Source organism: Vulpes lagopus, chromosome 23, assembly GCF_018345385.1.
Source record: "Vulpes lagopus strain Blue_001 chromosome 23, ASM1834538v1, whole genome shotgun sequence".
NCBI lineage: Eukaryota > Metazoa > Chordata > Mammalia > Carnivora > Canidae > Vulpes > Vulpes lagopus.
In genome coordinates, this window is record NC_054846.1 from 42,169,361 (window position 1) to 42,185,935 (window position 16,575).

Genomic DNA, 16,575 nt, shown 5'->3' on the forward strand with positions numbered 1-16,575 from the left:
CTTTTTCGTTATCAATTTGGATGCCTTTTATATCATTATACTGTCTGATTGCTGTGACTAAAACCACCAGTACATGTTGAATAAAAGTGGTGAGAGTGGGCATTCTGTCTTGCAAGCTGGTGCAGCCACTCTGGAAAACAGTATGGAGGTTCTTCAAAAAGTTAAAAATAGAACTGCCCTATGAGCCATCAGTTGCACTATTAGGTATTTACTCAAAGGATACAAAAATACAGATTCGAAGGGATATATGCACCCTGATGTTTATAGCAGCAGTATCAACACTAGACAAACTATGTTTCCATAGTTTGAATGGATACAGATGATCTGGATATTACTCAGCCATCAAAAAGAATGAAATCTTGCCATTTGCAATAATGTGGATGGAGCCAGAGTGTATTATGCTAAGCAAAATAAGTCAGAGAAAGACAAATAACCATATGGTTTCACTCATATGTGAAATTTAAGAAACAAAATAGGTGAACATATGGGAAGGGGGAAAAGCAAGGAGAGGGAAACAAGCCTTAAGAGACTCAACGATAGGGGATAAACAGGGTTAATGGAGCGAGGTGGGTTGGGGATGAGCTAAATGGGTGATGGGTGTAAAGAGGGCACATGTTATGATGAGCACTGGATGTTGTATGTAAGTGATGAATCACTGAATTCTACTCCTGAAACCAATATTGTACTGTATGTTAACTAACTAGAATTTAAATAAAAACGTAAAAAAACTTACTGACATAGTTACATAAAATTTAAAAAAGAGGTTTCAATATGGTGTAACATAACTTTCATATGCACTGGGAAACCAAAAAAAATCATTTGATCCTCTTTATTGCGAGACTTGCTTCATTGTGGTGGTCTGGAACCAAACCCAAAGTATCTCTGAGGAATGCCTGTACTGAGTTCAATTTTTAGCCATAATTGATGGGGAAGTGCTAAAACCACAGTGGGTTGTTTAAGTGGCATTTGTAAGTATTACATAAATACATTCACAACCACAAATGCATTTTGAAAGAAGAAATATTACAGTTAAGAAGCTGACAGAAGCAGATCTCCATGATTTCATATGTAATCATTAGGGCTTTTTTCGTTTCTTTTTAAGTCTCATTTCATGTTGCTAACATTGAAAACAACTACATACAAACAAAAAGACAAAGATGTTTGTTTGGAAATGTTGGATGAATCTGTAGCAAAGAAGGTAGTTTATGTAATACTTTTTGACAACACCATAGCTTGATATACTTGGGAATAATTTAGTGATACAGAAGACCGACTGACTCTCTGAGACAAGCTTAGGAAAGCAATTTTTATTATAATTTGATTAACACGTTGATTTTGTTAATATGACAGTGATACGAAGGCAGAATTTATTTTTCAGCTTACTTTCTGACAAATGTAGCTTACTATGAGTTATTTAAAATTTTAAAGGGTTAACAAATCAATGTGGTTTGCAGTTTTGCTTTGCTTTTGTGGGAGTATGTTCTGATTATAGAGAGCTGGTGACAAGAAAAACATGCTGGAACTTGTGCCATAATGTAAAGCAACATCCTGCTTCTTCCATTGAGAAAGTCTTGCTATGTCAGCTGAACTAAACAGTGTACTTGCTATATCAGCTAGATTAGCAGTAGTTCACTATAAAAGTGTGAATTGCTTACACTAATGCAATAAATTTGAGATTTTTTTTTAAAAGTAAGTGATAGTTTGGAAGCCAAGCCAGTCGACTGTTACCGTACGCTAAGGAATACAGTAATTTTCAAAGGAAAATATTCCGACAAAAGTGTTTGAACTTTGGGATGAATGTTCAGTGTTTTTGCAAGATGAAACCAGTTTGGTCCCCAAACTCATTAAATATGTGAATTAGACTTATTTATCTGATAGCCTTACTCTTTTTAAAAAATGACCTTATTAGCCTTCCACGGAAAAAAGAATGTCAGATGTTTTTAATGTTACATAATATCAAAGGACAAAAATGAAAGTTAGAAATTTGGGGGAAAAGTTTCCATAAATTGTTATGATGGGTTTCACAGTATAGTAACAATTATCAGTAAAGTAGTTGGTAATTCTTGTAGTGCACATTTATAAATGTTAAAATCAAATGGGTAAGACAAACTTGGTAAGAAGTTTGTCACATTTACAAATTTGGTTAAGATACACTTTGAATTTCATTTTTCATTGAAAGAAAACCAATGCATAGGAAATTAATAGTTTAAGAATCCATTGTTTTTTATCAAAAGCTATTTTAGACTGAATTATAATTTTGATGGATAAGTTATTGGTTTTGGCTACCAACGAAGGATTGAGGACAAATTTTAAAAAGCATGATTTTCTGGATTTTGAGTTAAAAGTTAAAAATTAATACCCTGAGCTGAAATTGCTTTAAAATATCTTCTATTCCTGTCAATGTACATCTATGGAACCAGTTTCTCTGTTAAGTGCAATTAAAAGAAATCATAGAAGTAGCCAGCCTCTGAGAGAGCTCCCAGATAGATGCCCTGCCTCCTGTATTTACATCTTGCAATCCGTTTCCACACGGCAGTATGCATAGGGTTGATGTGATAGTATGTCACTTGTAAGATTAGGTCATAGCAGATATGCGTGTCTGTCTTGTCTGTTCTGGAAACCAGCTGCCATGTGGTAAACTGCCCAGTGGAGAAGCCTGCGTACTGAGAACTGAGGCTTTTGGTCAACAGCCAATTAGAAACTGAAGCCTTTTGCCATCAGCCATGTGAGTGAACTTAATGGCGAATTCTCTAGACCAGTCAAGCCTTCACATGACTGCAGACCTGACCAAAACCTCATAAAAGACCTTGAAACATAACCACTCAGCTAAACTGCTTCCAGATTTCTGACCAACAGAAATTATGAGATAATAAGCGTGTGTTGTTTTAAGCCACCAATTTTGGTGTAGTTTTTAATGCAGTAATGGGTAACGAATACAAAAAAACAAGAAGCAGACTCACTTACAACATTAAAAACTCTTATATACTATTAGTTCAGAGAGTTTGAACTGGTATTTGATATGAAGAATTGCCATTTCAGTCAGTCATCACTTTGAGTTAAGTTAGAATTCTGAAATGACAAAAGTTATTAATTAGTGTGATGGCTGTTTTCTGTGATTGCCTATATGCATACGTCAGTGAAAGCACACAGTTTTATGTAATTCTTTTTTCTGTTCATTCTAATTATATTATTGAAATTAATTTTGTGGGCATGGCTAATAAAACATTGAAATTGTATTTTATATGGCCTTCTAAATTTTTATTTTTCTACTAGTTTGTTTTTATTTGATCTTACAAGAAGTATTAGTCCATGATGGATTGGAACTTAAGAAAAAGGAAACAAAATGCTTTCCTGTCACAGATAATCTACCTTAAGTCTCCTGTCATAGTTGTCATAGTACCTTAGGCCTCTTACCTTATTGTCACGGTCATCTTGCTTTATTATGATTGGTTCTGTTCCCTGGTAAACTGAAAGCCCTATGAAAGGCAGAGTCCATGTCTTTGTTGCTGTTACATCTTCATGCCTAGAACAGTGTCTGGTACTTAGCAGCTACTCAGTAATTATTGGTCAAAAGAATTAACTAAAAAAATTTTTTTGGTTGTGTTGGAATAATGATTAATTTCTTTAGTTATAAATGAGTCGGCTTCTAAAACCATGTGTCCTCAGGGAATGGTAGTTATCTCAGGTGAATAGAAAATATTTCTGGCATTCTTCTTGCTGAGTATTACGTACTTATAAAATACATCTTTTTATTTCCATAGCACAACTGCCTCTGAAGAAGATGTCTCAAGTAGATATCCCCGAACAGATAGAAGTGGGTTCAGCCGATATAACAGGGATGCAAATACTTCAGGTAATTTGCTCTCAAGTAGCATGTTGGAAAAGAAAATTGAAGATCTTGAAAAGGTATGAATTACAAATTACTTAAGATTGATAAAATTAATATACCATTGGGATTCCTTTTTTTTTATTTTTTTACTTTTATAGCAGCTGAGAAAACAAATTGAAATTTGTATGGGAGAGAGAGTGCCAACAAAGGGGAAAAAATGAGAGGCGCTAGTGGAAGATATCATTAGTGTTAATTGGCATTTCCATATATAGTCAAGTAGCAGTTCTGAATCACGGTCTTAAGTATATATTTTCCAGATGCATTGTGGCTAGGCATTTTCTGATGGCCTTAATACTTTCCTATCCAGTTCTGTTGATGTTAAGATTTTTAGGAATGGAGCCTATTCCTTAATATTTAATGGGCACTAAAAAAAAAAAAATTTAATGGGCACTTCCATTCTGCCCCAAGTTACTTCTAATATATTAAAGACAGTCTGTCTTTGAAATGGTTACAAGTCTATGCTGGCAGTGTGTCCTGCTGTGCGTTTATTACGTTATCTGTACAGTTTATCATTTGTAGACTTTCTTCTGGTTTCTAGTTTGACCCTAGAGCTATCTTTGGTGTTTGAAACTATTGTCAGAATAAGCCTGTTTAGGAGTATCCTTGAAAACAAGTTAAATGAATATTGGCATAAATTTATTAACCATATACTCAGGTTTTCTTCTGTCGACATTTAATCTGTGAAGTTGCTAATGGTGCTGATTACTTTCTGATTGTTGAAAATATGTTTTGTTTTGATGAATTGAAATTATTCCCTGTGATATAAAGATTGTTTTACATAGAAATTTAATTTAAAAAAATTGTATGGCATTATGAATGTTTCTAGTTCACATCTCAATTTTTGATACCAGTTTCTGTGAGTTTAAATTAAAAACTTTAAGGAATACATAGTCTAATAGGTTTCAAGTGTTTCTTCAGAAAGACTTTTACAGCTCCCCACAAGTTTGGATCCACTTCCTAGTAGTTTGGCAACAGCTGATGAATGAGGGTGACTGGCCACCTTTTCTGAGGGTTAATAGGAAAGAGATTAAATTCTGTGCAAAATGTTTCAGTTTTGCTTTTCTTTCGCCCCCAAAATAGTCCACCCAGCCCAAGGCCCTGGATTCTAAATAAGATTTCTTTGGAAAAAGTGTTGTGTTATTTAAAGAAAAAAAGTTTAAAAACCAGTAATCTATTTCAGTTCCTTTATTTTATCTATTAACTAGCAGAGCCACAGGCAACCTCAAGGACCATTATTTTTCTGTTTAGAGGTTTCCGTACAGCCATCACCTTTTCTTAAACTTTGTATTTTTTAAAAAGATTTATTTATTTATTTATTGTGGGGGCAGGGAGAATGAGAGAATCCTAAACGGACTCCTGCTGAGGTGGAGCTGACAAGGGGCTCTATCTAACTACTCTGAGATCACTGCCTGAGTCGGAGGCTTAGTGGACTGGGCCACCCAGGTGCCCCTTCAACTTTGTATTTTGAATTAAGATTTTTAAAAAGATTGTATTTATCTGTCAGAGAGAGAGCCCAAGCAGGGAGAGCAGCAGGTAGAGGGAGAAGCAGACTCCCCACTGAGCAGGGAGCCCGATGTGGGACTTGATCCCGGGACCCAGGGATCATGATCTGATCCCAAGACGGACATTTAACTGACTGAGCCACCCAGGCGGCCCAGACCTTGTATTTTGAATAAAAAATTTGAATTTCCTCAAACAGGAAATTATCCATTAAAAAAGTAAGCTATTCATTACTAATGGTGGTGAAAAGTTAAAAGAGGGTAAGTCATTGGGTATTAGTATTTGTATTGTTTTGTTTTTAAGAACTTATTTATTTGAAATAGAGAGAACAAGTTGAGGTGGGGGGAGAGGGAAAAGCAGACTCCCCACTGAATAAGGGAGCTCGACCCAGGGCTTGATCCCAGGACCCTGGGGTCATATCAAGGCAGACACTTAACTGACCGAGCCACTTAGGTGCCCCGGGTAATAGTGTTAAAGAATTGTGTAAACATATTCAGAAATATGGAGCACCTGGATGGCTCAGTTGGTTAAGCATCCGACTCTTGGTTTCAGGTCATGATCTCATGGATTGTGGGATCAAGGCGGCCTGGGGCTCCATGCTCAGCAAGGAGTTTGCTTGGAGCCTGTCCAACTCTGCTCCTGTGCCCATGCTCACACGCACTTGGACTTGCGGACTCTCTCTCTCTCTCAAATAAATAAATCTTTGAGACAAAAAAAAAAAATACATTTTACAACTCCTGTATTCCTCTCATTCTTTGGGTCTTTCTTAGGATAGGTTTTTCCTTCCCTCACAGGTTACTTAAGAAATGCATTGGAAATCTTCCTATGTCTAAGGCACTCCGCCAGACTTGACAGACGCATGTCATTTAAGGTTAAAAACAGCTAGTTACTTCCCAATTAATACTTTGTAATTATATCTACCAGGAAGTAGTAAGAGAAAGGCAAGAAAACTTACGACTTGTGAGACTAATGCAAGATAAAGAGGAAATGATCGGAAAACTCAAAGAAGAAATTGATTTGTTAAATAGAGTGAGTATTCACACATTCCAGTTTCATAGTTTTTTTTCTTCTTTTTTTTTCCTGGCAACTGAAAGAAATATGTATATGTATACATGAAAATATATGTATATGAAGAGATTATTTAATTTCATTTTTTTAATGAGATGGTAATTTGTGATAGTAAGAATCATCATTTCATTCTATAAACTGATTTCCTCTGGCCAATTATCAGTTGTATTCAGTTAATACTATTCTTTTGGGGATGGACTGATGAATGGATTTGTTCAGTGCTTTGCTAAGAGTCTGGAGGTGAGAGGCAGCTTGGTCACCACCACACATAAAAGGATATTGGCACAGTGTTGCCTCAGTGAACAACTAAACTTGCTACTTTCTTGCCATAAGAAACTCCAGATGTCTTTGTGTGTATTTTCACCAGTTTTTCCCTCTCCAGTTATACTTAGACACCTCCCACTTTAGGTTTAGCTTACCCCCCCCCCAGGTCTCTATTATACTATTTTGTAACTCTTTTTCTTGCATTCAGCCCTAGAATTTATTTTTTGCTTAAGAAGCAGGTATTAGTGCTAAGCCATATTTAGGTGATAGTGTTGAGAAGAGATTCCATAGTTCTGCATATTAAAAGGCTCTAAATAAGATGGAAATACTTTTGCTTCAGGGAAAAGGGGAACAGATTCCTAAGCCAATTTTAACTCTAACAGTGAAAGAAGAGAAAATAGAGGCTTCCTACGTGCAGATCCATTCTAATAAAGCTCTGGAGCATTAACTACAGTTAATAGATGAAGACTGCGAAACCTAGAGTTTAACTTGCTCAAAATCATAGTTAGTAATCACATAGTAACTATCTGAGCCAGTATTTGACATTAGGTATTCCATAGCCCCAAGTCTAAGATCTTCCATGATTGTAGACAGTCTTTCATCTTGGTTAGAACACGGGAAATCTGCCTCTGTTGGTTTTGGAATATGATTTAATAAAATCTGAAAATAGTTTTGATGTCTGTGATATATTAGTACTGTCTTAGGCACTGTGTGCATTAAAAAGATAAAACACCTGCTCTTATAGCTTATAACTTAGTGATGATACAAGAATATAATTTATTATTTAATTCTAAATCTTAGGTCTCAAAAAAAAATAAATCTTGGGTCTCAGTTGTAGTAATTCTTGAAATCTTGTATATTTATTGTTGTTGCTTTCAACAGGTAAGTTCCCCAACATCATTCATTTAGTTTGTGAGTAAATGCAGATTCTGTTTTGCATTTGCTGCATTTGCTGTTTTTGATTCTGTTTTGAGTAAATTTGTTCTGTTTTTAAAACGTTTACCTATTGTCCAAAGGTAGTATGCTAAATTTATTAGAATGCTGTTATCCAGCAGAATACTTATAATTTAAATTGATTACTCCAAGTTTTAGTATTTTGAAATACAAGGATAAATTTTAAAATGTGTGCTTTCACAACTATCAGTAAACATACTGCCTTGAAATAGTTTCTTCTAAATGAAACTTAGAGTGGATTATCTTCATATTTACCAGATGGTTATATATTTGGCACTAGGATTGATATAGGGAACATACACCTGGAATCATATGACTTTAAAGCTGGAGGATAATTACTTAGTTTAGTGGCTTTCATTTTTCTTTAAGCTCCTCAAACACGATGTTAGAGAAAAGCTTAACACAAATTGAACCAGATCAACTCTATGCTTCAGATTTTCACCTCACAACGTGCACCCTTGTTCAAGATCCTACAGAGTGAGAGGAGTGCATTCAGAACTTACGCCCTGGGGACCCCTGGGCGGCTCAGCGGTTCAGCGGCTGCCTTCAGCCCAGGGCATGACCCCAGGGTCCCAGGATCGAGTCCCACATTGGGCTCCCTGTATGGAGCCTGCTTCTCCCTCTGCCTGTGTCTCTGCCTCTCTCTGTGTGTGTCTCTCATGAATAAATAAATAAAATCTTAAAAAAAAAAAAACACCCTTACACCTTGATCTTTTTGATGCCCCATTTGACAGACTGTAATCCAAGGCCCTGAGCCTTATATTACCCACATATGTATTTTCTTTAGCCCTCAATTTGGGGGAAGTGGAGATCTGTTTTTAGCTAAAAAATTAGGTATTTATAATGATTAAAAATTGGAAGACATACAAATTAAAGAATTCTGATTTTTGGCTTCTCTTAAACTGAAAAATCTGACACGAGATGATCTATCTTATTGTGATACTAATGAGAAGGACTTGAAGTGGGTGCTCCCTTCAGGTGGGGTGTATTCCATCTAAAGTTGTTTTCAGAATTGGCACTTGTTTTTTCCAAATTAAATGCTTGTATGAATTATCTTTGCATGTATGTATTTTATTTTATTTTTATCCATTATTTTATTTATTTTTTTATTTTTATTTATTTATTTATTTATTTAAATTTCTTTTTTATTGGAGTTGAATTTGCCAACATTTAACATAACACCCAGTGCTCATCCCGCCAAGTGCTCCCCTCAGTGCCCATCACCCAGTCACCCCAACCTCCCGCCCACCTCCCTTTCCACCACCCCTTGTTCATTTCCCAGAATTGTGAGTCTCTCATGTTTTGTCACCCTCATTGATATTTTCACTCATTTTTTCTCCTTTCCCTTTATTCCCTTTCACTAATTTTTATATTCCCCAAATGAATGAGACCATATAATGTTTGTCCTTCTCCAATTGACTTATTTCACTCAGCATAATACCCTCCAAGTCCTTTCACATCGAAGCAAATGGTGGGTATTTGTCGTTTCTAATGGCTGAGGAATATTCCATTGTATACGTGGACCACAGCTTCTTTATCCAGTCATCTGTCGATGGACACTGCAGCTCCTTCCACAGTTTGCCTATTGTGGACATTGCTGCACATGTATGTATTTTAAATTTTTTTTTAGGATTTAATTTATTTATTCATGAGAGACACAGAGAGAGAGGGGCAGAGACACAGGCAGAGGGAGAAGCAGGCTCCATGGAGGGAGCCTGACGTGGGACTCTATCCCTGGTCCCCTGGATCACACCCTGGGCTGAAGGCGGTGCTAAACCACTGAGCCACCCGGGCTGCCCACATGTATGTGTTTTAAAGTGTTTTTATCTTCAGAATATTTTTAAGTATTTAAAAAACTCGTATAATATTTTATTTTTTGTTTCCTTAAGGACCTAGATGACATAGAAGATGAAAATGAACAACTAAAGCAGGAAAATAAAACTCTTTTGAAAGTTGTTGGTCAGCTAACAAGGTAGAAGATTGAAGTCCCCATGTGGAAAAAATATTTTAAAACTACTGATTGAATGTTATGGTTAATGCTAGGACAATACTCCTATGCTGCAATACACTAAGTATGTATATTTATTTCTAGAAAACAGTGGATGTCTATTTTCAAAATACTTCTTTTTCATTATTTCAAAAAAGTATCAACCTTCTATTTCACAAATAAGTAACATCTCTCAGTTATTAAATTGATAGGTTATGCCTGTTGGTTCCGTGTGGTATTCAAATAATATATGGTTTAAAGTCACAACCGTTTGAATATATTTTATCTATGGTAGTGTGTTTTCTCCCTAAAGGAATATACATAGTCTTTGTTTACATGAATTCCAGTACTTTTGGGGAGTTACCCACAATTGCCTTATTACTGATGTGTGCAAACTTATATGTGTTGTTGATGTACTACTCATAAAGGCTTTGTCTATTGTCATTTGTTCTTTCAACTTATTTTAAGCCATTTAGAGTCCTAGAGTGTCACACCATTTTGTGTAACAGTCATCTTCAAAAAGAGAAGCTATTATGAAAAGTCATTTAATATCATGTACTAGTTGGCTAAATATAAAATTTTAGAGAATACTTGAATTGTGCTACAATGAATTAAAATATATAATTTTTGTATCTGAATGTTGAAAAAATCTAAAATCACTTTAGCTTTTGAAAAACATACAATTGTAATTTCATTGTAAAGTTTCTTATGTAGGTACTACCATTTTTATTATTCCAAGGTTTATAAGTGAAAATAGATGTTTAAAAAGTTGTTCACTCGTCACTTGTGGAGTGTGTACAATTTCAGTGTAAAAGAAAAAAAATCCATATTTTTAATTATTATTTGCATTAAAAACAAAACCAAAATATTTATCCACACTTAAAACATTTATACTTACATTTACAAAGTTAGTACATAAACAGAAAGAGTATTGAAATATTTTCCTTATTTCTAACCTGGAGAGTAACACTGTGATAGTTGTTCTCATATGAGAGAATTATTCCCCTACCTCAAATTTAAGGGATTATTTTTTCCTAACATTGGATTTTTTTTGTAAAACAATTTTTAAAAATTTTGAAGAATTGTACAAATTTTCTATTAAATATCACTTAGTGTTTAGAGTCGTTTTATATTGAATTTTCATGTTGAATAAGGAAACCCCCTCTTTTAAGATTTATTAACATTAAAAAAATGTCTGGTAGTTGAATCCTGAGCAATATGCTCATACTGTCTTGTCCAGTTAAACATAGTAAAATCCATTTTGGTAACCTATTGACTCTTTCTTCACTTGCCGAGTCCCTTCGTTATTTACTATTAGAAAAATAGGGAAGTGAGACATTTGGACAAATGTAGAGTAAATGATAAATGTCACACATTGAATCCTAAAATTCTTTGTGATTACCTAGATTGGCTTCTCACTTTCAACCTTGGCTGAATCACTTGGGTTGCTTACAGAGAATTCCCTGGCTGTAATTTCTAGAGAGATTTAGGGTGAGACCCTGGACAAAATTTTTAAATTTCACCATCTGATGATTCTGATCATAACCTAGGTTTGGAAATAGCTGTTGTCACCTCTTTCCTCCTCTCTCTTCCACTGGAGACCCTAGAATGAACATACGTTAGCTACCAGCATTTTGTCCCCCTTATAGTTTATTTAATAATTTATCTGGTCTCTGGGGAAGTTTTCATAGGTTTTAAATACATTTACCAAAAAGTTCAATGTTCGATTACCAAACTGGATGTAGGTGCAGAATTACTACATAAGGGCATCCTTTTCGGAGAGTGTTTACCCAGCGTCCTGGAAGAGTGAGCATCCTGGAAGAGTGATCTGCTGTCCACATGTCCGAGTGGCGTGCCAGGCGCCGGCGCTGCGCTGGCCCTGGGGCACTCGTCCCCCTTCACTTACCCTTAGGCATGTGGCGGAAACATTGGTACTACCTAGTTTTGCGTGCAAGCTTTGGATGTTGTAAAATGCTGTCCGTGTCCAGCCTTAAAATATGTTCGTGTGCTGGTTTTTCAGTAAAGTATTTGAAATTTCTATTTAGTCTGTATGTAAGGGATATTTCATTTCCCTTTCAGAATTATACCAGTTTTTAATGCCTTTAAAGACTGAGCAGTTTTTTAAACTTATCCTTTTCTTCAGTTTATTAGGAAAATGTCCAGCAATGATCTTAAACATAATGGTACCTAGTGCAAATCAGGAGCCTGACAGCTCAGGCAAAGCAATTTACAAGCAGTCCTTCCTCCTGCCCTTAAGATGTATATATATATCACATGTAGATTTTTACACTGAATTTTGAAAAATTTAGAATCTCCTATAATTTTCCTTTGAAATGTATAAAAAGCATTGAGATTTTAAGAAGGTAACTTAAATACATGTGCACTACCTTAGAAAATTTGGCTGTTGTCAATAAAGTGCTAGTATTTGTGAAATTATTAGTTCCATTCAGAAATTTTATTTCTTATATTTCCTGGGAATTTATGGTATAATAAAGCATATTCAAAGTTTTAATGTGTTTATGATATTATTTTCAAAACAGTTCACTAACTTTAAAATGAACATGACTTGTCGTCCCCTGATTTCTGACATACATTAACTTGAGCAAAGTAACCTCCATTTCATTTTTCTAGGATTGTTAATCATTTTATTGCACCACAGTTACCTTTAGAGAGGAAGAGGGTAGTGTTTATATATTTCTTAGGGAATTTACTAAATGTAGAGATTAGCACTGTCACATTGGCTCAAGTAGTTTAAAACAGAAAATTAAATATCAGGGGCAGACATATGAAGCAATGTATTTTTTTTTTAAAGTAACTTTTTAATTGCGGTTAAAGCAATGTTTTCCTAAGGTGAAAAACCTACCTCAGTTATATGTGGATTTATGTTTTTTGGATTAACCTGGATTTTTATAATTAGAAATTAAAATGTAACATTTTGAGCCCACTAACACTTTGTTGAAAATAATACAAGTCTGTATGCAACACTGTAATATAAAACAGAAAAGACCTTGGGTTTGATCACTGATCTGATGTCCTAGACAATATTCATTTGTATAGTGATGGTCATCTTTCATCTTTTTTTGTATTTTATAATCTTGAGTCTGTGCCTAGTAAGTTCCATGCAGTGTTGGCACTTAATTTAATAACTATACAAGGTTCAGTGAATAGCCTGTTAAAAGATTCGGGCATAGATTTTCATTTCGTAATGTAAGAAATCAAACACACCAGCTTTTCATTGGGAAAAATAATAAGTGAGAAAGAACTAGCATCCAGGAGTCAAAATTTATAACATGTTGAAGTCAGTGCTAACATTCTCTCACTGTATCTGAACCATTCCCAATATGTAACAGACTTGGCTTCTTTTGCTTTGGAACCATGCTCAGTCGGAAAAGTAGAGGACATCCCATCAACTAGGATTGCGATTTATATATTACTTATCTGAGAGCTGGTGCCGCTTTTGTTGTTCCATTAAACTGAAAGCATAATACTAATAGACAACAAGTATTTTGCTCATCAGGTGCCTTGCTCCATGTTGTTAAATTTCTCATTGATGTATAGAAGTTGGTTCATTCTCAGTATTAAGACTTGAAAAATTACCCTGGAAAACCTAAACCCATATTGGTTTTTTATTTTACTTAGCTAGACTCTCATAGCATGTTAAAACCAAATCCCTATTCTAAAAATAATTACATGTGAATATGTGAGAGGAATATGGATGAGGAATATAAATACATTAAATTTTCATAACTATTCTTTTAGTAAGTATTTATTAGTCTAGTAGGTTCCTTATAGCCATTTTTAAAAATGGACATGGACCAGTGGACAATCTATGTGGTGTGTGTCAGTAGCACAAAGTGCAATCTGAATTAGCATTAGCTGGTCTAATCTGAAGAGTTCATTCAACACTTGGTTTTTGGGTTTTGGTTTTCTTCTATTACCTAGCCATTGTCTCTTAGGTCTAGTTAATAGGTACTGTTTAATTTGCTGCAGGATTTAACCCAATGGTGGAGTGGAAGACGTGATGCATATTGGGAAATACCTTACGGTATTTTATTTAGGTAATTATGGTTTATGAAAAGAACATTAAGGAATTTATAGAAGTAATGAGACAAAAAGAATTCAGTGTATTTCAGATACAACAAACTGTTACTGGCATTCTCTCTGTACATATTGATTACTGGTTTGTTTTTAGGTATTTACATCTAATAAGCAGTTCATGAACTGACACATATTGCTTTGGTAGTAACAGAATGTTAGTGATGATCACCTGATGGACACTAATTACATGTGTGTTTTGTTTTGATTCCCCTTCTGAATGCCTATAATAATAATAATAGATAATAATAATATTAAACGTTACTTTTTTTCAGTGAACTTTGTTTCTTGAAAGATTTGGCTATTTTATTCAAGTTTTTTCTTCTACATTTAAGTATCAGATGGCTGCTGCTACCTATAAAGACTGTATGGAAACTAAAATGGACTGTTTGTAGCAGAATCAATTAATTCAGATACTTAAATATTTGTAGGAAAACACCTGGGTAATTTATTGACCACATTAGGATTGTGTAGAGAGCTTTCATAATTCCCGTTGCATAGAGTTTCAATGTGGAATAGTCAAATTGATGGAGATTCACTTTTAATATGCTTTGCATGTAAAATAGTAAATAATAAAAAATAAGTTTTCATTTATTTTTCAACACTGGTTATTTTTTTCTCCCTGAACTATCAGCAAAACCTTGACCATGAGTTTTACTTTTTGGAGTTAAGGGATAATGTTAATATTCTAATTAATCTGTGTGCCTCTTACTAAAACTATGCAATACGTGTACATTATGGTGGGAGGAATAATGTTTTAAAAAAATAAAATTCCAGGGATCCCTGGGTGGCGCAGTGGTTTAGCGCCTGCCTTTGGCCCAGGGCGCGATCCTGGAGACCCAGGATCGAATCCCACGTCGGGCTCCTGGTGCATGGAGCCTGCTTCTCCCTCTGCCTGTGTCTCTGCCTCTCTCTCTCTCTCTCACTGTGTGCCTATCATAAATAAATAAAATAAAATAAAATTTAAAAAAAAAAGTTAAAAAAAAATAAAATTCCATGTTGATAAGACCTGTACACATTAATGGTGGGATTTCTTGAGTAAGTGAGGAAGTGCACACATATTGAATCTAACTGAAAATTGTAATTGTCTTTGTGTTTTAAAGCTACATTAATAATTTCTTAATTCAAAATGAACTCTTTTCAGCTAAATCCGATGGTGTTAAAGAATTTCAGGTCTTTCATAGTTTGAAAAGTAGGGGTCTGGGAATGTAAAACCCTGGTCTTTGTTTTTTGAGTAAATGGTTTACATAACCTTTTGCTAATGTGTCATTCTTCATACACCTGCACAAGCTAATCAGTCTTCTTTACTTCTAGAACTCTAAATCAATCTTCTCAGTAATGTCATACATGTCTGACAAGTGAACAAGTGTAGTGAACAAGCATCCTTCAGTTAGACTGTTTAGACAATGCCTCAAGTCCTTATTAGGAGAACCTACTCCATTAGCAAGCCTATTGAAAAAATTTGCAAGGTGCCTTAGTCTTAATTGGACCTGGAGCCCTTTATCTTAGACTTTGTCAAATCTCTGTTTTCATTCTTCGAGAGTCACTCTGTACATGCACACAATTCTATCAGTAGCTGTATACCACCCACATATTTTCTTAATCTCTTGTGTCTAGTTTCTCTTTTCACCTCTGCAAGAGGTTACATTTTCTTCCCACTCAACTTCTTGGAAAGAATTTATGTAATGTTGGACCTTCATGTTAAGGAGATAGCACTGTTCTAATAACCCTTACAATTCATTCATTTTACTTTGATATCTAACCAGATAAGGTTAAAAAGGAAGCTAGAAAGCAAAAACCTACCTTTTAATAGTAGACTGAATGCATAATTTTACTCTTCATTTTTAAAAAAGCTTCTGTGATGAGTCAAGATGGATTTAATAAAGGAAGAAGCTCTCTACTTGGTGTCAGATAGTTGAGCAATACAAAAAAGTTAATGTGAACCAGTTAGGAAAGGTAGATCGGACTTTGACTTTTTACACAGGTGGAAGATGAAATAAGGGTTTTGACAACTAAGTGTGTTATTCACGTTAAAATGTGCAAAATTGTTCAGTATGTGGTCTTAATTCATATATAATCAGCTGCTCTTCCTGTTTAGATATATCGTGGGACATAATATTCATAGTCTTTCTATTATATTACAAATTTTTATCCGGAAAAATATTTGCAGCCCTTTAAAGTGGGAACTCTTGGGGTGCCTGGGTGGCTTAGTCAGTTAAATGTCTAACTCTGGCTCAGGTCATGATCCCAGGGCCCTGGGATGGAGCCCCAAGTCAGGCCCCCTGCTCAGTGGAGTCTGCTTCTCCCTCTTCCTCTGCCCCTCCTTGCTTGCATGTGCTCACTTGTGCTTGCTCGCTCTCTGTCAAATGAATAAAGTCTTTAAATATTGGGAACTGTTTATTGTGGTTAAAGTAGATGATGTCATCAGTGGGCATTTTAGCTTTATGGAAAAAAATTATTAAGGAAAACTAATAGAAAGGTACCTGATTTCTTTTAGTATTGTAGTGCAAAAGTAAAACCAAAGCTATCAGTCAAAGGCATAGGAAATCCCATTTTGAAGAACTTGCAAATCACATTTGGTAAGAATGCATTCGTTTGATACAGTGTTAAGAAAAATGTCTGACTACTCACAAGATTAGTCTGCAACACAGGGCTGTTTAGAGGGAAGGTTAGAGATTACAAGATACTGTAAGATACAAACGGTCATAAAACATTTTTTGATGAAAAGTAGAAATTAACCCTTATTTTTTCTTTGCCTCTTCAATGTAGTGTTACAGAGAGAGGCAGTATGTTTCAGTGGGATAGTCCCTCTCTTCCT

The 16,575-nt window shown here is 35.1% G+C and overlaps 1 protein-coding gene across 1 annotated transcript in view; it reads left to right on the forward strand.

The window, feature by feature from the left end:
• The window catches only part of PAWR (pro-apoptotic WT1 regulator), a 101,223-nt gene extending 89,053 nt beyond the window's left edge, over positions 1-12,170 (forward strand). The window contains exons 4-6 of the mRNA XM_041738255.1: positions 3,762-3,906; positions 6,314-6,418; positions 9,565-12,170. Of these exons, the coding sequence (XP_041594189.1) occupies positions 3,762-3,906; positions 6,314-6,418; positions 9,565-9,651 (337 nt within the window). The 3' untranslated portion in view covers positions 9,652-12,170. The remainder of the gene's footprint in view (positions 1-3,761; positions 3,907-6,313; positions 6,419-9,564) is intronic.
• Positions 12,171-16,575: the final 4,405 nt, after the last annotated feature.